Source organism: Saccopteryx leptura, chromosome 1 (assembly GCF_036850995.1).
Source record: "Saccopteryx leptura isolate mSacLep1 chromosome 1, mSacLep1_pri_phased_curated, whole genome shotgun sequence".
NCBI lineage: Eukaryota > Metazoa > Chordata > Mammalia > Chiroptera > Emballonuridae > Saccopteryx > Saccopteryx leptura.
This window is the reverse complement of record NC_089503.1, coordinates 390,217,487-390,237,412: the sequence shown is the minus strand read 5'-3', so window position 1 is coordinate 390,237,412 and position 19,926 is coordinate 390,217,487. Positions and strand designations below refer to the sequence as shown.

Genomic DNA, 19,926 nt, shown 5'->3' with positions numbered 1-19,926 from the left:
TGCGCGCCGTGAGCTAGCCAGGCTCACCACGGGAGACGTCTACGCTCTTAGTGGGCACCCTGATAGCGCGCGTCTGCTTTCTGCTTCCGGAGACAGAGCTCTGAAATTTGGGACGTCAGTGTGAACTCGCTGGTCAACGCGGGTACCACGGGCTCAGCAGCCGGGCTGCTTGTGGCGGGAGGACCACCCCCCTCCTGAGCCCCTTTGGGGGGCCTGTGTGAGTGAAGCCGGGCACAAGGCGACAGACAAGGAGTTCAAACCGCTGAGTTCTAACTTCCTCCCTCCTTCCTGCCCACACGCACGCAGGTCTTTCCCGGGGGCCTTACTTAGCTCATTGGGAATCGGGGAAAAGCACTTGACCGGAGGCTGAGGGGGGGCGGTGCTCAGAGGCCGGGGAACCCGGGGAGGGCGGGCCTGGCAGAAGCCCAAAGCCTTTTCTCTGCCCGGCAGGCCGCACCCCGGCTGGGCCCGGGCAGCTGCTCTCAGAGATGAAGGAGAGACTGTTAAACCTAATCCGAGGGACCCGAGACATTGAAGACACGAACAAAGTCCCTCGATTACACATCAAAGCTTTATTGTCTAGCTTGGCCAAGCGGCGGCAACTCCTACAGAAATCTGACGGAGAGCGCGCGGGCGCTTTGTTCTACTTAGTTTTTATAGTTCTGTAAGTGGGAAGTACAGAAGCAAAAATTGCAATTAGGAGCCCCTTACCACTATTGGTTATAGTCATATGTCCTTTAACATGATAGGACCAGGTTCAATTTGTAAGCCATACATCCTTTTGGAGAAAACAATTTATAAGTCAACACAATGGCAGAAAGATGTCTCTTTACATATTAAAAGGCATTCCTATATTTTTAGTGTTTTTCCGCCATCTCTGTCCAGAGTCACACGTGTTAACCACACACATTTACATAGGAGAGGCAGTTTCCGTGGGGACAAATGCCTGCAAATGGCTCATTGCTATAGGAAAAGATTTATTTTGGCTTTTCTCTTCCTGCACCTGGCTAGCCGTTCACCCCTTTCCCCACAGGCGTGGTGGAATGTCAGGGAATCCATGTTTCCCTCCCCTTTGCATTTACAACACAATGCCAATCACACAGTACAGAGACTATTCTCACAATTTCTCTGCACATCTTAACCCAAATTAATAAAATGTTTTTCAAGCCTCTTAAAATATTAATATTAATTCTGTAGCTTTTGGTACCTTACAACACCTGCGGGTGAAGTGGCGCAGTGGCCCCTCAAGAGCAGGAGGGGAGAGGAAGGAGGGGGTTGAGAGAGCGGAGATCGGAGTGTATGTGGATTTGGAGGGAAAGAGGAGTTGTCAGGTGGCAGATGGCACGGGGTTGGTGAGACCAGGGGGCCAGGGGCGCTCACCCAGGAAGTTAGACACTGGCCCTTCCTTCCTCCTGGGGGTTTATCTATCTTCCGTTTGCTAAGTGCTCGCTGTATTTTTGCCTTATTCTGAATTGAATTCATTGAAGTCATACAACTGGAACCTCTTCGCTTTCCTCTTTCTCACCCCAAACCTTCCTGTCTTCCTCCTTCTCTCAGAAGAAGTATCCCCTTTTTCTTGCCACGACGAACGCTCTCTCTCATTCTGGGATTCCACTCGGCAGTTCTGGGGCAATTTCTCCTTCCTTTTCCGTTCTATCCTCAGTCTCTCTTATCTAACGGCTGCCTTCCACTTCTGTCAGAAACTTGTTAAGATCTTCCCTACCTTGGAAGTAATTTTTGCTTGGTGTCGCTTTTCTCTCAAGTGAGAGTCTTGCCTTTTCCTTTATTTTCACTTCAAGAATGTGAAGGACTGGCTGACGCCTGCCACCCTCATCTCCTCGTCTCCAATGTACTCTTCACTCTTTTGGAACGCAGCTTTGACCTTGAACACTCTGCGTCCCATTGAAGGTTATCGGTGCCCCACCGAGTATAAAATACAAAGGATGCTGCTTTCTTATATTTTATCCTCTTGGACATTTTTGCAGCATTTGATTTTCTTGAAAATCCTCTCCTCATGCCCCCATCCCCCTTTTTTTGTGGTCCTGTTTTGGTTTATACAAAATCACATTATTATTATTATTGTTAAATGAGAGGCAGGGAGGCAGAGAAGACTCTTGCATGCGCCCTGACCAGTATGCACACAGCAAGTCCACTAGGGGGCGATGCTCTGTTGCTCGGCAACCGAGCTATTTTAGCTCCTAAGGCGAGGCCATAGAGCCATCCTCAGCATCCAGGGCCAACTTTGAGCCATTTGAGCCATAGCTGCGGGAGTGGAAGGAAGGGGGTGGGAAGCAGAGGAATGGAGAAGCAGATGGTAGCTTCTCTTGTGTGCCCTGACTGGGAATCGAACCCAGGACACCCACGTGTGGGGCCGACACTACCACTGAGCCAACCGTCCAGGGCCAGAAGTCACATTCTCTAGGTTGTTCCCGATCTCTTCTGTTTCTCTCTGATAACCCCTCACTATCTCCTCCTGAGGCATAGGCTCCAGAATGCTCTGCTTTTTCTTGATTCACACACCCTCTGTTGGCAACGTCAGCCACCCCACGTGAAAGGGGAACTGTTGGTCAGGACAGGCCGGGACAGCACTAAATGAGGACGTGAGACGTAATAAACACTCTGTCTAGTTCTTCTGGGACCACCTACTACTTGGAATATACGTATCTTTTTCTCCCCCAGCCTCTTTCCACATACTAAACCACTGTCAGCGACCCTGCAGGTAAACAGTTCCTGCCTGGTACAACACAACTCTATGAAGGTATTTTACCCAGCACCTCGTGATGCACAACTCCTCTGTCCTGATTGGTTATCAGAGTGGGAGTTTCCAATGCTGGGGAGGCCAGAAAGGTATATACTCTAATGAATATTTTTTTGACTGAGTTGTGCAAGGGCAGGCCCCGTTCCAAAGAGGCTGATGCTTTTCCTGTCTCGTTTCTTTCTTCCAGAATGGGTTCTGGGTGGGTTCCCCGGGTGGTGGCTCTGTTAGTGATTTTAACCAGGCTGGATTTCTCTGTGACTCAAGGTGAAGACACTCCAGGTAAGTATAGAGTGATCACCCCCCCCCCCCAGGTGTGTATGCAAGAATTGGCGTGGCGTGGCGGGCCGGGGGGGGGTACCTTTCCACGCAGGTCCCGGCTACAGACGAGACTGCATGGCGAGGCGGGCCGGGGGGGTACCTTTCCACGCAGGTCCTGGCTACAGACAAGACTGGAAGTGGCTTCTGGTTTCAGAGAGAGTGTTCTTCCCTCTGACAGAAAGCATTTCTTCCCTCTCTGCCGCACACAGTGGGCTCCCGGGGAAGAGACTTCCTGTACCGGGGCCACAGGCTCAGGAGTGGGGAGGCAGGAAGAGGGAAATGGTTTGTCCTGCTTACGGTATCTTGGTATCACAGTCAGTGGGAGGCGGTCTGAGCAAAGCTTCCCTTCCTCACGGGGAGCTGGCTCTTTCTCTATTTATCCAATGGGGGCAAAAGGGACTGAAAGCAAAGTTTCTCCTTTTGGCATTTATTCAGCCAACATTATATGGTTAGGATTGTATCAAACCATTGTGAGAACTAAGAGACGTTCCCAGGGTACGTGTGTTTATTGCCGTTATGACACCGTGAAGCATATTTATCAGCAGAAAACAGGATATAATGTGGTGAAAAAAAAACAAAACCCTGCTTTGAATGTCAAAGTTTCATTAAGGACAGAAGAGGAACAAGCCTGGGTGGGGTAGAGTGGGTGACACCCGGGTGGGGAGGGAGGAACCTGAGCGGGGGGCGGGGCAGTTGTTCTTAAACAGTGGGAAGCTCTTGGAGATTGTAATGTCCATTAAACAACACACACGCACGCACACACACATGCGTGCACACACACACACGCACACACACACGCACACACACATGCGTGCACACACACACGCACGCACATGCACACACACACATACAAACACACACACATACTCAGCACAGATCTTAAATCTGAACCAGATGTAAAAAAAGAAAGAAAAGGTTTCCTGATGGTGACTGTAAGAGGGAACAGAGACCCGGAGGTTGGAGCCTCACCGTCAGTTCCCCGCTGAGAGTGAGGTGGGTGTGGCTGAGACAGGAAGGAGGCTGCTGTCTGTCCCAGCAGCTGGGCCCCGGGCCCCGGGCTCCGGGAGGGGGCTCTGAACTCAGAAGTGAGAGCAATTTCACAGCGCAAGGTCAGCAACAATGACTTTGTAACAGTCAACTTCAACGCCGTTTCTTCAGGGAGCCCTTTCCTGCCAGCCGGCAGTACCCGCCCACCTGGGTTTCCTTTCACGCTGTTGTTCTCAAGGGCCTAGAACGGCGTGGCTCCTACCCAGCCAGTTCGCAGCACGTTGCAGCCATTGTCAGTGCAAAGACTCTCTCCCTACTACCCGTGTCTCTGTTCTCACTTCCTCCTTTCTGTGGATCAGTGACTTTCAACCTTTGTTTCTCACGAACTCATAAACTAATTACTAAAGAAAAAGGGGCCCTGACCTCTTCTTCCTTAGTAACTAATTTATTTGTGCCATGAGATGAAAATGGTTGTATTTAGTCAGGGGCACTGATCTTAGTAGTTAGTGTGTGTTTGTGCCATGAAAAAAAAAGGTTGAAAATCACTGCCGTGGATAACTGTCCTAACGGGTCGGGTGTGTCTTTGAGTATGAGGGTGGCCTCTAAAAATATAAAGCATTGGGGTTTTTTTGGCGTATACTTTTAACTTTTAACAAATGTTGTCGTGCATAACCACATTGTATTCCTTTCTCACTTAATGGTGTGCTTTCCAGCTGTGCCTCCGTGTGCTGGCTGTGAACCCAAACCACCCTTAGCAACGGGAGAGCAGGTCAGGGATGGTAAGGGTCGGTGTCTGTGGCAAACTACTGGGCTTACCACGGGAATTCATACCAACTGAGACCCATCCCAGAGCCATGTACCAGTTTGTCTCTCAAACCTTTCCCGTTCTTCAGATCTTAGGCGAATATCGCGGTCTCAGTCTGTTCGAGCTGTGGTAACAAAACGGCCCAGACTGGGTGATCTGCGAGCCGCAGAACTTGGGCTCTCACAGTACGGGAGTCCGGGAGTCCGAGATGAAGGCGCCCGCATGGTGGTGCTCTGGTGCGGGTTCTCTGCCGGGTTCACAGCTGTCCCCTCTCGGGTGCCCTCACATGGCTGAGGGGGAGGAGCTTCTCCAGAGTCTTTGCTATAAGGGCACTAATCCCGTTAATCAGGGCTCCACCCCCACGACCTAAAGCACCCCGACTCCCCACCCCCGCTCAAAGGCCTCACCTAACGATCCGTCACCTTCGGGGGTTAGGATTTCAACACAGGAATCTGGGGGAGTTAGAACATTCAGAGCACAGCACACTGTATGCGCTACAAACGGGTCATACTTTTTTCTTTCTTTCTTTCTTTTTTTTTTTATTTCTCTGAAGCTGGAAACGGGGAGAGACAGTCAGACTCCCGCATGCGCCCGACCGGGATCCACCCGGCACGCCCACCAGGGGGCGACGCTCTGCCCACCAGGGGGTGATGCTCTGCCCCTCCAGGGCGTCGCTCTGCTGCAACCAGAGCCACTCGAGCGCCTGGGGCAGAGGCCAAGGAGCCATCCCCAGCGCCCGGGCCATCTTTGCTCCAATGGAGCCTTGGCTGCGGGAGGGGAAGAGAGAGACAGAGAGGAAGGGGGGAGTGGAGAAGGAAATGGGCGCTTCTCCTATGTGCCCCGGCCGGGAATCGAACCCAGGTCCTCCGCACGCCAGGCCGACGCTCTACTGCTGAGCCAACCGGCCAGGGCCTCATACTTTTTTCTTACCTACAAGGACTGATTAAACAGCTTTGGAAAATTAAATTACTTCGGAGAACATGAGCAGATTAGACATGAGGTATTAAAGTCAATACAGGGTGTAAATTCATTACTATCAGTGCTAGTAGGGACTTTGAGAGCAGAAAATCATAATGGAGAATGGAACTGGAGTTTTAAATTCCATCTTAAATGGCAGTGTTTCATATAAAATCCCCCAAAGAAGGTTTAAGCTAACTTTATGTTCCCCATCCCACCCCATTATTGCAACTACCAGCGTGTAGGTAGAGTGCCAGTGATGATGACGATGATGGTGATGATGATGATGGTGATAAAAGGCATCTTCAAGTCATAATTAATTTTTTTTTATGGACAGAGACAGAGAGAGTCAGAGAGAGGGACAGATAGGGACAGACGGATAGGAGGGAAGAGAGATGAGACGCATCAATTTTTCATTGCAGCATCTTAGTTGTTCGTTGGTTGCTTGTTCATTGACTGCTTTCTCATATGTGCCCTGACCGGGGGGGGGGGGACTACAGCAGAGCAAGTGACCCTTTGCTCAAGTCAGTGACCTTGGGCTCAATCCAGCGACCTTTGGGCTCAAGCCAGCGACCATGGGATCATGTCTATGATCTCACGCTCAAGCCAGTGACCCTGCGCTGAAGCTGGTGAGCCCGTGCTCAAGCCGGCGACCATGGGATCATGTCTATGATCTCACGCTCAAGCCGGTGACCCTGCGCTGAAGCTGGTGAGCCCGTGCTCAAGCCGGCGACCTCGGGGTTTCAAACCTGCGTCCTGTGCATCCCAGTCCAATGCTGTATCCACTGCGCCACAGCCAGGTCAGGCGTGATTAATGTTTTTTCACCCAACATCAACAGAGGTAATGAAGTTGTGACCTCACTAGAGCCAGCAGAGGGGATGAGGTCTCTAACTAAGAGCACAGAGGAACAGTTTTCTTGGAGAAAAGCCATCGTGAGTGGAAGGTAGAGGGGAGTTTATTTCACACTGACCATATACCTACCCTGCATTCCCCTCCCCCACCTCCATCACTCTGCTCTCAACTCCAGAGGAGGAGTGTGTAGAACGAACCAGCGAAAGGCAAGAACGCTATTGAATTATTCCATACAGGGCTGGGTCTTTTGACTTGATAACAAAGGGACTTCAGACCTTGGGCTTCTGGAAACTGGATTTGGAGAATCCTAGCCCGGTGTCTGGTGAAACCCAGTCAACAAATACTCGTTGGATGAACGTTTTGTCTCCTGGGACTCTCTTTGGTTTGCTTCCTTGGGTGACATGTCCCCCGTTGCCTGGCCTGGTAGGATGCGTCGTGGACGTCTTAGCAATGGGGGTCTCTTTGCCGATAGGAACCAGGTGGGGCCCAGGGGAGAGAAGGATGCTGTGGCCTGTTTACTGAGGTCAAGGGCCATCTCTCAAGTCTGTGCGGTCTGGCATAATTTGCCAGGTATATGTTTCTTCAAGTCGGGGGCTGGTGTATAGTCTTTTTTTCTTTTCTTCTTTTTGTTTTTCCAGAAGACTTTGTGATTCAGGCTAAGGCTGACTGTTACTTCACCAACGGGACCGACAGGGTGCGGTTTGTGGTCAGGTTCATCTTTAACTTGGAGGAATACGCGCGTTTCGACAGCGACCTGGGGATGTTTGTGGCGCTGACAGAGCTGGGGCGGCCGGACGTGGAGCTGTGGAACAGCCGGCCCGACATCCTGGCGAGAAGCAGAGCTTCCGTGGACGCGCTCTGCAGGCGCAACTACGAGCTGGGCGCGCCCTTCACGGTGGGCAGGAGAGGTGAGGGGTGGGGAGGAGAGGTGAGGGGTGGGCAGGAGAGGTGAGGGGCGGGGCGGAGAGGTGAGGGGTGGGGCGGAGAGGTGAGGGGTGGGGCGGAGAGGTGAGGGGTGAGCTGGGCGTGCCCTTCACGGTGGGGCGGAGAGGTGAGGGGTGGGGAGGAGAGGTGAGGGGTGAGCTGGGCGCGCCCTTCACGGCGGGGAGGAGAGGTGAGGGGTGGGGAGGAGAGGTGAGGGGTGAGCTGGGCGCGCCCTTCACGGTGGGGAGGAGAGGTGAGGGGTGGGGAGGAGAGGTGAGGGGTGGGCAGGAGAGGTGAGGGGTGAGCTGGGCGCGCCCTTCACGGTGGGGCGGAGTGGTGAGGGGTGGGGAGGAGAGGTGAGGGGGTGGGGAGGAGAGGTGAGGGGTGGGCAGGAGAGGTGAGGGGTGAGCTGGGCGCGCCCTTCACGGTGGGGCGGAGAGGTGAGGGGTGGGCAGGAGAGGTGAGGGGTGAGCTGGGCGCGCCCTTCACGGTGGGGAGGAGAGGTGAGGGGTGGGGAGGAGAGGTGAGGGGTGGGCAGGAGAGGTGAGGGGTGAGCTGGGCGCGCCCTTCACGGTGGGGCGGAGAGGTGAGGGGTGGGGAGGAGAGGTGAGGGGTGGGGAGGAGAGGTGAGGGGTGGGCAGGAGAGGTGAGGGGTGAGCTGGGCGCGCCCTTCACGGTGGGGCGGAGAGGTGAGGGGTGGGCAGGAGAGGTGAGGGGTGAGCTGGGCGCGCCCTTCACGGTGGGGAGGAGAGGTGAGGGGTGGGGAGGAGAGGTGAGGGGTGGGGAGGAGAGGTGAGGGGTGGGGAGGAGAGGTGAGGGGTGAGCTGGGCGCGCCCTTCACGGTGGGGCGGAGAGGTGAGGGGTGGGGAGGAGAGGTGAGGGGTGGGGAGGAGAGGTGAGGGGTGGGCAGGAGAGGTGAGGGGTGAGCTGGGCGCGTCCTTCACGGTGGGGCGGAGAGGTGAGGGGTGGGCAGGAGAGGTGAGGGGTGAGCTGGGCGCGCCCTTCACGGTGGGGAGGAGAGGTGAGGGGTGGGGAGGAGAGGTGAGGGGTGGGCAGGAGAGGTGAGGGGTGAGCTGGGCGCGCCCTTCACGGTGGGGCGGAGAGGTGAGGGGTGGGGAGGAGAGGTGAGGGGTGGGGAGGAGAGGTGAGGGGTGGGGAGGAGAGGTGAGGGGTGGGGAGGAGAGGTGAGGGGTGGGGAGGAGAGGTGAGGGGTGAGCTGGGCGCGCCCTTCACGGAGGGGAGGAGAGGTGAGGGGTGGGGAGGAGAGGTGAGGGGTGGGGAGGAGAGGTGAGGGGTGAGCTGGGCGCGCCCTTCACGGTGGGGCGGAGAGGTGAGGGGTGGGGAGGAGAGGTGAGGGGTGGGGAGGAGAGGTGAGGGGTGGGCAGGAGAGGTGAGGGGTGAGCTGGGCGTGCCCTTCACGGTGGGGCGGAGAGGTGAGGGGTGGGCAGGAGAGGTGAGGGGTGAGCTGGGCGCGCCCTTCACGGTGGGGAGGAGAGGTGAGGGGTGGGGAGGAGAGGTGAGGGGTGGGGAGGAGAGGTGAGGGGTGGGCAGGAGAGGTGAGGGGTGAGCTGGGCGCGCCCTTCACGGTGGGGCGGAGAGGTGAGGGGTGGGGAGGAGAGGTGAGGGGTGGGCAGGAGAGGTGAGGGGTGAGCTGGGCGCGCCCTTCACGGTGGGGCGGAGAGGTGAGGGGTGGGCAGGAGAGGTGAGGGGTGAGCTGGGCGCGCCCTTCACGGTGGGGAGGAGAGGTGAGGGGTGGGGAGGAGAGGTGAGGGGTGGGGAGGAGAGGTGAGGGGTGGGCAGGAGAGGTGAGGGGTGAGCTGGGCGCGCCCTTCACGGTGGGGCGGAGAGGTGAGGGGTGGGGAGGAGAGGTGAGGGGTGGGGAGGAGAGGTGAGGGGTGGGGAGGAGAGGTGAGGGGTGGGCAGGAGAGGTGAGGGGTGAGCTGGGCGCGCCCTTCACGGTGGGGAGGAGAGGTGAGGGGTGGGGAGGAGAGGTGAGGGGTGGGCAGGAGAGGTGAGGGGTGGGGAGGAGAGGTGAGGGGTGGGGAGGAGAGGTGAGGGGTGGGGAGGAGAGGTGAGGGGTGGGGAGGAGAGGTGAGGGGTGGGCAGGAGAGGTGAGGGGTGAGCTGGGCGCGCCCTTCACGGTGGGGCGGAGAGGTGAGGGGTGGGGAGGAGAGGTGAGGGGTGGGGAGGAGAGGTGAGGGGTGGGGAGGAGAGGTGAGGGGTGGGGAGGAGAGGTGAGGGGTGGGGCGGAGAGGTGAGGGGTGAGCTGGGCGCGCCCTTCACGGTGGGGAGGAGAGGTGAGGGGTGGGGAGGAGAGGTGAGGGGTGAGCTGGGCGCGCCCTTCACGGTGGGGAGGAGAGGTGAGGGGTGGGGAGGAGAGGTGAGGGGTGGGCAGGAGAGGTGAGGGGTGAGCTGGGCGCGCCCTTCACGGTGGGGCAGAGAGGTGAGGGGTGGGGAGGAGAGGTGAGGGGTGGGGAGGAGAGGTGAGGGGTGAGCTGGGCGTGCCCTTCACGGTGGGGAGGAGAGGTGAGGGGTGAGCTGGGCGCGCCCTTCACGGTGGGCAGGAGAGGTGAGGGGTGAGCTGGGCGCGCCCTTCACGGTGGGCAGGAGAGGTGAGGGGTGAGCTGGGCGCGCCCTTCACGGTGGGGAGGAGAGGTGAGGGGTGAGCTGGGCGCACCCTTCACGGTGGGGAGGAGAGGTGAGGGGTGAGCTGGGCGCGCCCTTCACGGTGGGGAGGAGAGGTGAGGGGTGAGCTGGGCGCGCCCTTCACGGTGGGGAGGAGAGGTGAGGGGTGAGCTGGGCGCGCCCTTCACGGTGGGCAGGAGAGGTGAGGGGTGAGCTGGGCGCGCCCTTCACGGTGGGCAGGAGAGGTGAGGGGTGAGCTGGGCGCGCCCTTCACGGTGGGGAGGAGAGGTGAGGGGTGGGGAGGAGAGGTGAGGGGTGGGCAGGAGAGGTGAGGGGTGAGCTGGGCGCGCCCTTCACGGTGGGGCGGAGAGGTGAGGGGTGGGGAGGAGAGGTGAGGGGTGGGGAGGAGAGGTGAGGGGTGAGCTGGGCGCGCCCTTCACGGTGGGGCGGAGAGGTGAGGGGTGGGGCGGAGAGGTGAGGGGTGGGGAGGAGAGGTGAGGGGTGAGCTGGGCGTGCCCTTCACGGTGGGGCGGAGAGGTGAGGGGTGGGGAGGAGAGGTGAGGGGTGGGGCGGAGAGGTGAGGGGTGGGGAGGAGAGGTGAGGGGTGGGGAGGAGAGGTGAGGGGTGGGGAGGAGAGGTGAGGGGTGGGGAGGAGAGGTGAGGGGTGAGCTGGGCGCGCCCTTCACGGTGGGGAGGAGAGGTGAGGGGTGAGCTGGGCGCGCCCTTCACGGCGGGGAGGAGAGGTGAGGGGTGGGGAGGAGAGGTGAGGGGTGAGCTGGGCGCGCCCTTCACGGTGGGGAGGAGAGGTGAGGGGTGAGCTGGGCGCGCCCTTCACGGCGGGGAGGAGAGGTGAGGGGTGGGGAGGAGAGGTGAGGGGTGGGGAAGAGAGGTGAGGGGTGGGGAGGAGAGGTGAGGGGTGAGCTGGGCGCGCCCTTCACGGTGGGGAGGAGAGGTGAGGGGTGAGCTGGGCGCGCCCTTCACGGTGGGGCGGAGAGGTGAGGGGTGGGGAGGAGAGGTGAGGGGTGAGCTGGGCGTGCCCTTCACGGTGGGGCGGAGAGGTGAGGGGTGGGGAGGAGAGGTGAGGGGTGGGGAGGAGAGGTGAGGGGTGGGGAGGAGAGGTGAGGGGTGAGCTGGGCGTGCCCTTCACGGTGGGGCGGAGAGGTGAGGGGTGGGAGGGGGGGGGGTGGGGCGGAGAGGTGAGGGGTGGGGAGGAGAGGTGAGGGGTGGGGCGGAGAGGTGAGGGGTGGGGAGGAGAGGTGAGGGGTGGGGCGGAGAGGTGAGGGGTGGGGAGGAGAGGTGAGGGGTGGGGAGGAGAGGTGAGGGGTGGGGAGGAGAGGTGAGGGGTGGGGCGGAGAGGTGAGGGGTGGGGAGGAGAGGTGAGGGGTGAGCTGGGCGCGCCCTTCACGGAGGGGAGGAGAGGTGAGGGGTGGGGAGGAGAGGTGAGGGGTGGGGAGGAGAGGTGAGGGGTGGGGAGGAGAGGTGAGGGGTGAGCTGGGCGCGCCCTTCACGGTGGGGAGGAGAGGTGAGGGGTGAGCTGGGCGCGCCCTTCACGGAGGGGAGGAGAGGTGAGGGGTGGGGAGGAGAGGTGAGGGGTGGGGAGGAGAGGTGAGGGGTGGGGAGGAGAGGTGAGGGGTGAGCTGGGCGCGCCCTTCACGGTGGGGAGGAGAGGTGAGGGGTGAGCTGGGCGCGCCCTTCACGGTGGGGAGGAGGGGTGAGGGGTGGGCGTGGTCCGCTGGGAGCCGGAGTCTCCCCGGGTGAGCCTGGCCATCGCATCACCCTTCTTCCTCATCACGGCCAACTTCCTGCCTCCGGATACCTGGGTTAGGAGCAGCGGAGTCCCTGTGTGTGTTCTGTCCCCAACGGTGACTCAGTCATCGTCGCAGGTCAGGTCACTGTCATCTTGGTCCCAGGCACCCCCCAGTTGTCGGGACTTTAAGGACTAGTGTGGTGTTGAACACAAGGGCCATTGTGGAAGTGTCTGGTAACACCTGCATTCCCCCCGGGGGGCACGGGCGTATCTGTGAGATTTCCTCACATTTCCAGTCTCCTCGTGGGTGCTCGGGAATGAGATTAGGGACAGAGAGAGTCCCTAAGGAAGCTCCCGCGTTGGCTTTGTGGTTTTCCTTCATGAGGCCTCAGTTCTCTCTCCCTCTAGTGCGGCCAGAGGTGACGGTGTATCCGGAGAGGACCCCGGTGCCCCAGCACCACAATGTACTGCTGTGCTCTGTGACCGGCTTCTACCCGGGGGACATCGAGGTCAGGTGGGCCCGGAATGGGCAGGAGGAGAGAGCGGGGGTCGTGTCCACTGGCCTCATCAGGAACGGAGACTGGACCTTCCAGACGGCGCTGATGCTGGAAACGACCCCTGAACTGGGCGACGTCTACACCTGCCGTGTTGACCACGCCAGCCTGCCGAGCCCCGTGTCCGTGGAGTGGAGTGAGAATCGGCCTCTGGGCCCGACTCGGGTCGCCCTGGCTCGGCTGGGGCCTGGGTGACCACCACGCTCGGCCTGGTCACAGCGCTATTTCTCTCTCCCCTGATCTGAGGGAGCCAGGGAGTCATGGGCGTCCTTGAGTCCGAGTGGGAAAGAACATGGCAGATAGCTCTCCGTAATCCCCCCAGAGATAAGGAGGTCTGGTCAGCCTGCCACTTCCTTCCAACATTGGGAGCGAACATCCTCTAGTACTTTGGTCTTGGCATTTAGAAATGGGGCATTTTTCTGGGCCATGAGAGTCAGTAGCAGAAACTCCAGGGATAAAAACCTTGCTTTCAAAGAGCCATTTCTAAGTTTATTTCTCCAGAGAGCACTGGGCTGGAGTCCGGCACCGGCCCTGGGACTTCAGGGAGGTCCACCCAGCAGGGGGAGCTTTGTCCTGACGTCACCGCCTGTTTCCCACAGGGGCCCAGCCCGAGTATTCTTGGGGCAGGATGCTCGGTGGAGCGGCAGCCTTCCTGTTCGGACTCATCTTCTTCCTGGTGGGGGTCGCCATCCACCTCCGGGCCTGGAAAGGTGACGAGCTGCTGGAGGGGGGCATGCTGGGGGGGGGGGACCCTGCCTGCCTGTCCCGCGGTTTCCTCTACTTCCCGCTTTTCCTAACATCAAAGGTGTGAGGCAGGGAGGCTGACTGAACTCAGGGGCCCCAGGCTTAGTCTATTCTGTAGCCAGAAACTTCCAGGGGGTAAGCAGAGATGCAGGTCCCCCCCCCATCTTCCAGGGGTAATCAGAGCATTTAGTCCTACTTGGGGGGTCCTGGGTGTGTGGGGACCCAGCTCTGGTGAACAGGCACCTTTGTTCTCGAGGTCCTTTGGCCGGAGGGAGACGTCATGGGGCGAGACGTAAGGGTGGCTCTGGCTGGGTGGCACATCTGCTGTGTCCCTGGAGTGCGGGGCCGGGGGAGTCACTCACGAGACTTTTGTCACCGTCCCTGCAGGTCTCAGGGGCTGCTTGCCCACCACCCCCGCTGCACCACGGTCCTGACAGAAGCTTTGCACCTTGGAGCCCGAAGTCGGACCAGCTGGCGTGGGTCCTCCTCTGAGCAAAGGGTTAGGGTTAGTGACTTTTCCCAGAGGCCTTGGAGGAGCCCTGACCTGGTTCTAGAGTTTTGTGTTCTGAGATGACGCGCCTCTCGTCACCCTTCCATCTGCCCTCCGTCCTCCCACCTGTATCTGTCACGAGTCCCCGTTTCCAGGACAGAGTGCTGAAACTCCCCCGAGCCCTGGCTCCTTCCGGCCACAGCTGTCCACAGCTCTGAGGTTCAGCCCCCGCCCTGCGAGGAGAGTCCTCCAAGTCTTTCCCTCTGTCCAACTGCAGGCTCCCGGTCTTCCCAAGACAAACGCTCAGACTGTCACTCTCCTCCGCGCTCTTTTTCAAAAAGCTTTCTAAAATGCAAAAATAAAATTGAGACACAGATAACAACACAAATGTATAATTCAATGAGTCATTTAAGACAAAACCTCTGTAATCACCACTCAGGTGGAGAAACAGCTTCGCTGCCACCGCTGTCTCCGAGGGCCTCAGGCCCGTGGAAGCCCCTCTGCCCGAGGCGGTCACATCCGAGCGCAGGGCACCCACGTTAGGGCATTTCTGTACCGTCTCCTCCTCAAGGGCGAGCTCCTGGATAGCACAGCCTAGCTGTCTGTTACGAACCGCCTACGTGACCGGTTTCTCCTCCAGCCCGTTCTTTTGCTAACGATGGCTCCGCTGAAACGCCTGAGCCCCGTGACCCGCAGTTTCCCACAGTCTGGGTGTGCTGATCGCAGACCCCGGGGGCGGCTCCGCACGTCTTCCTGTCCCGCATCTCCTGCGAGTGGGCCCGGCTGCAGAGCCCGCCCGGAGTCAGCTCTGTCCCGCATCTCCTGCGAGCCCGCCCCGGAGTCAGCTCTCCCGCATCTCCTGCGAGTGGGCCCGGCTGCAGAGCCCGCCCGGAGTCAGCTCCCCCGCATCTCCTGCGAGTGGGCCCGGCTGCAGAGCCCGCCCGGAGTCAGCTCTCCCGCATCTCCTGCGAGTGGGCCCGGCTGCAGAGCCCGCCCGGAGTCAGCTCTCTCCCGCATCTCCTGCGAGCCCGCCCGGCTGCAGAGCCCGCCCGGAGTCAGCTCTCTCCCGCATCTCCTGCGAGTGGGCCCGGCTGCAGAGCCCGCCCCGCCCCGGAGTCAGCTCTCTCCCGCATTTCCTGCGAGCCCGCCCGGAGTCAGCTCCCCCGCATCTCCTGCGAGCCCGCCCGGCTGCAGAGCCCGCCCGGAGTCAGCTCTGTCCCGCATCTCCTGCGAGCCCGCCCCGGAGTCAGCTCTCCCGCATCTCCTGCGAGTGGGCCCGGCTGCAGAGCCCGCCCGGAGTCAGCTCCCCCGCATCTCCTGCGAGTGGGCCCGGCTGCAGAGCCCGCCCCGCCCCGCCCCGGAGTCAGCTCTCCCGCATCTCCTGCGAGTCGCCCGGCTGCAGAGCCCGCCCGGAGTCAGCTCTCTCCCGCATCTCCTGCGAGCCCGCCCGGAGTCAGCTCTCTCCCGCATCTCCTGCGAGTGGGCCCGGCTGCAGAGCCCGCCCCGCCCCGGAGTCAGCTCTCTCCCGCATTTCCTGCGAGCCCGCCCGGAGTCAGCTCCCCCGCATCTCCTGCGAGCCCGCCCGGCTGCAGAGCCCGCCCGGAGTCAGCTCTGTCCCGCATCTCCTGCGAGCCCGCCCGGAGTCAGCTCTGTCCCGCATCTCCTGCGAGCCCGCCCGGAGTCAGCTCTGTCCCGCATCTCCTGCGAGCCCGCCCGGAGTCAGCTCTCTCCCGCATCTCCTGCGAGTGGGCCCGGCTGCAGAGCCCGCCCCGCCCCGGAGTCAGCTCTCTCCCGCATTTCCTGCGAGCCCGCCCGGAGTCAGCTCCCCCGCATCTCCTGCGAGCCCGCCCGGCTGCAGAGCCCGCCCGGAGTCAGCTCTGTCCCGCATCTCCTGCGAGCCCGCCCGGAGTCAGCTCTGTCCCGCATCTCCTGCGAGCCCGCCCGGAGTCAGCTCTGTCCCGCATCTCCTGCGAGCCCGCCCGGCTGCAGAGCCCGCCCGGAGTCAGCTCTGTCCCGCATCTCCTGCGAGCCCGCCCCGAGTCAGCTCTGTCCCGCATCTCCTGCGAGCCCGCCCGGAGTCAGCTCCCCCGCATCTCCTGCGAGTCGCCCGGCTGCAGAGCCCGCCCCGAGTCAGCTCTGTCCCGCATCTCCTGCGAGTGGGCCCGGAGTCAGCTCTCTCCCGCATCTCCTGCGAGCCCGCCCCGAGTCAGCTCTGTCCCGCATCTCCTGCGAGCCCGCCCCGAGTCAGCTCGGGTCCCTGAGAACGCCCTCTGGTGGCGGCGTGGTTCTTCACCTCCAGGAACAGTGTCCGCCTGTCTCTCTTCATGATGTTAGGGACCCGCGGCCGCTCAGTGCCTAGACCCTTTGATGCACCGGGGATGGCAGAACCGGGATGTTCTGATTCTATCCGTCCTGCATCTATGTGCTTTACTGCAGTATCTTAGCAACGGTACTGTACTCCATGTAACAGTGCTGTAAAAAGTCTGATGATTATCTAATCAAATCACTTTTTTTTTTTTTTTTTTACTGTGATGCCCTGGCCATATTTTCTTTTTCTTTAATGTTCAGAAAGTACACTGCTCACAAACATTAGGGGATCTTTTAGAGTTTCATATTCACTTTGAAATATCCCCTAATGTTTGTGAGCAGTATATACTGGACTATATCTTGGTTCTGGTAGTTTGAGTTGAGTTTTTCAATTAACCCCATTCTCTTTTAATATGCTGTTTAATCTTTTTTTTTCTCTTTTTTAACTTCAGGAATGTTTTATTGAGTTATATTATTTTAATATTTCCTTTCGTTTTCTTATTCAGAGACTCATCATTTAAATGTTGTATATATTTTTTCATATCTTTAATATTTGTCATTTTCTCTTGAATCCTTTAAACCTCTCATTTCTTTTTCATTTAAAATATTATCCTCATCCTGAAGCATGGGGTTGCTGGTTCGATCCCCCGTCAGGGCACATGCAAGGGTGGATTGGTGCTCCTGTCTCTGTCTCTCCCTTCCTCTCTCTCTCAAATCAATAAAATAAACGTTAAAAAAATAAAATATTCTCCTTTTATCTTATTGAGGATTCTTCATGGTGTTTATCTGTTCTTCTGTTCCTTTTAGTTTACTCTTCATTTCTGAAAGGATTAAAATATTTTTCTAATTATTTCTTGAGTATTGTCACCCTATGTTTAAAATTTTCTGATTCTTTAAAAAATTATTATATAAAAATTATTATGGTGTACATTGTGTTATTGTGATACTTTTTTATATTGTGGTATATACTTAGCATTGAGGCAATATTTATCACATCACAGTATTATTGTATAATATTATCGTCTATATTGAGGTTTTTCCAATTCTGATTATGCTGTTATTTCATATCTTCTAATACTTTCTTAGTGACTCTTCACTTGTTTTTATAAAAAATACTAATATTTACTTTTTTTGTATGACAGAGACAGAGATAGGGACAGACAGACAGAAAGGGAGAGAGATGAGAAACATCAATTCTTCGTTGCAGCTCCTTAGTTGTTCATTGATTGCTTTCTCATACGTGCCTTGACCAGGGGTCTCCAGCAGAGTGAGTGACCCCTTGCTCAAGCCAGTGACCTTGGGCTCCAGCCAGCAACCATAGGGTCATGTCTATGATCCCACACTCAAGTTAGAGACCTCGGGGTTTTGAACCTGGTCCTCCGTGTCCCAGTCCGACGCTCTATCCACTGCGCCAACACCTGGTCAGGCTTAGCTTGTTTTTGAGATAGGTTTTAGTTCAGTATTTTTTTTTTTTTTGGCATAATTTTCCTGGTGTGCCTCCATTGTCTGTGAAGATTTTGTTCTGTTTTCCATATTTTCATTAACTTAGTATATGATGTAGCTTTAGCCTTTTCTGTCACTCTGTTTGTATCACATTCATTGTGGATTTTACGAGGCACTGTTCAGGGAAGCGTCCTTGCCTTTGGAGAGCGCCCCCTTCTGCTGTGGTCGTGTAGTGCTCAATATCGCCCCTGCTTTTTGCGAGTTCCAGAGTTTCCACCTCCCATCGGACTCCTTTCCCTTGTCTTCTTGCCCCTGTCTGGCTCAGTCTTGATTCTCCTACCTCTGACTCTTACCTGTGTAGGGCTCTGCCTTGGGAAGGGGCATGGATGGTTAGTGTAGAGGCTTCTTACGGGTGACACTCCTGCCCGCCCTTCTGGGATGACCCAGGCCCTGTGTCAGCTGCTCTCAGATTGGGCAGCCCCACCCGGACCCCTGCACCTCCGGTCTTCTCTGCTGTCCCGCCAAGGCTCTGCTGTGCTTTTCATGAGTGCCCACGGGCCGACTGGCACTAACTCGTCCTCAGAAGCATGGAGCACCGGCGGCTCCCAGCACCTGCCCAATGGACACTACTCCAGGTGCATCTTGTGACTGTTAGCGGTTTGTCCCCATCAACTCGTATTTTAAGGTTCATGGAGGTGCCTTGTCACCTAGTTTTGTCGAACATGTTGTTAATTTGTTTTTAATTCTTTTTTTTTCTTTTTTTTCTTTTTTTTACAGATACAGAGAGAGGGATAGACAGGAACGGAGAATCAGTTTTTTGTTGCGACACCTTAGTTGTTCATTGATTGCTTTTTCATATGTGCCTTCACCGCTGGCTTTCAGCAGACTGAGTGACCCCTTGCTTGAGCCAGTGACCTTGGGTCCAAGCTGGTGAGCTTTGCTCAAACCAGATGAGCCCGTGCTCAAGGTGGTGACCTTGGGGTCTCGAACCTGGGTCCTCCGCATCCCAGTCCGATGCTCTATCCACTGCGCCACTGCCTGGTCAGGCTAAAAGTTAAGCCTTTAACAGACATACCTTGGAGGTATTGCCTGTTTGGTCCCAGACCACCGCAGTACAGTGGGTATTGCGATAAAGCGAGTCCCACGAATATTTTGGTTTCCCTGCGCGTATAAAAGTTGTATTTTCACTCTACTGTAAGGAATAATATTATGTCTAAGAGCAGTGTATCAATCTTAATTAAAAAATACTTTATCGTTAAAGTAATGCTCACCATCGCTTGAGCCTTCAGAGAATTGTAACGTTTGCTGGTGGAGGGATTCTCTTCCATGATGATGAAAAGTCAATATCTGCCTGTATTTTTACATAGTTGTCAATTCACATGTACATATAAAAAACAATACAGGCCCTGACCAGTTGGCTCAATGGTAGAGTGTGTGGTTGTCCTGAGTTTGATTCCTAGTCAGGGTACACAGGAGAAGCAATCATCTGCTTCTCTACCCTTCACCCTCTTGCTTCTCTCTCTCCCCTTCTCCTCCCCTCCTGCAGCCATGGCTCGATTGGAACGAGTTGGCCCTGGACGCTGAGGACCACTCCATAGCCTTCCTCTCAGGAGCTGAAAAATGGCTCCGGTTGCAACAGAGCAAGGGCCCAGATGGGCAGAGCATCGCCCCCTGGTGGGCATGCCGGGTGGATCCGGACGGGGCCCATGTGGGAGTCAGTCTCTCTCTGCCTCTCCACTTCTCATTTAATAATAATAATAATAATAATAATAATAATAATAATAATAATAGAAACAGAATTCAGAGGGAGCCTTTGACCCTTCCCCCTTTCTTGCTTAAGAAATCCAGACAGAAAAACCTGCTTTGGGAAGGAAGACTTGTCTTAATCACCTTGAGAATCTTTACCTGAGCTTAAGTTAGGGCTCCAGGCCTGTCCGTCGTTTCTGAGCTGCCGAGCAGGAAGGTACCTGCCACTGCGTCCTGCTCCTGTCCAACCACCTGTAAACCGCCCATTCGCACTTCTGAAATCTAGTACTCGTCCCCTCCTTTCTCTTTTGTCCAAAGATGTCTTACATGCCCAACGATGCCTCACTGTCTTTGGAATTTTTGTGCTGTGTGAATTTCCCACGAGCATGCATTATAACTTGATTTTCTCCTGTTAACCTGTCTCTGTTCATTTAGCCCAGCCTAGAACTTAGAAGGTGGGAGAAAAAGTGTATAAATATATATATTGGCCCCCACACCTGTTAGGTGGGCCCCTGCTTGCGCTGTGGGAGGGGGAGGTTAAGGCAGTCACAGGTCCTCTGCGGGTGGGGTTTTGGGGGCAGATAAATCTCATCTAATAAATCAACATCCTCGATAAACCATGGACGATATGAAAAAAAAATGGGGCTTTACGTCATAGCGTAGAACAC

At 57.0% G+C, this 19,926-nt stretch overlaps 1 protein-coding gene across 3 annotated transcripts; it reads left to right on the top strand.

Annotated features, from left to right (window-relative positions):
• Positions 1-2,888: 2,888 nt before the first annotated feature.
• Positions 2,889-14,516, top strand: LOC136389630 (HLA class II histocompatibility antigen, DO beta chain). Of its 3 annotated transcripts, none has more exons than XM_066361472.1 (5): positions 2,889-3,037; positions 7,320-7,586; positions 12,383-12,664; positions 13,128-13,238; positions 13,660-14,516. In XM_066361472.1, the coding sequence occupies exons 1-5, from the start codon at positions 2,947-2,949 to the stop codon at positions 13,704-13,706; spliced, it is 798 nt and encodes a 265-aa protein (XP_066217569.1). In that variant the 5' UTR covers positions 2,889-2,946; the 3' UTR covers positions 13,707-14,516. The 3 variants fall into 3 exon arrangements, with proteins under 3 accessions (XP_066217569.1, XP_066217570.1, XP_066217568.1); XM_066361473.1 differs by having other exon boundaries at positions 7,317-7,586; positions 12,383-12,483; XM_066361471.1 differs by having other exon boundaries at positions 7,317-7,586.
• The last annotated feature ends 5,410 nt before the right edge of the window (positions 14,517-19,926 follow it).

Bases quoted from the DNA above. Each gene is read 5' to 3' on its own strand.
- LOC136389630 (XM_066361471.1), top strand. From the start codon at position 2,947: ATGGGTTCTGGGTGGGTTCCCCGGGTGGTGGCTCTGTTAGTGATTTTA. The intron at 7,587-12,382 runs GTGAGGGGTGGG...CTCTCCCTCTAG, and splicing joins CTTCACGGTGGGCAGGAGAG to TGCGGCCAGAGGTGACGGTG. The intron at 13,239-13,659 runs GTGACGAGCTGC...CCGTCCCTGCAG, and splicing joins CCACCTCCGGGCCTGGAAAG to GTCTCAGGGGCTGCTTGCCC.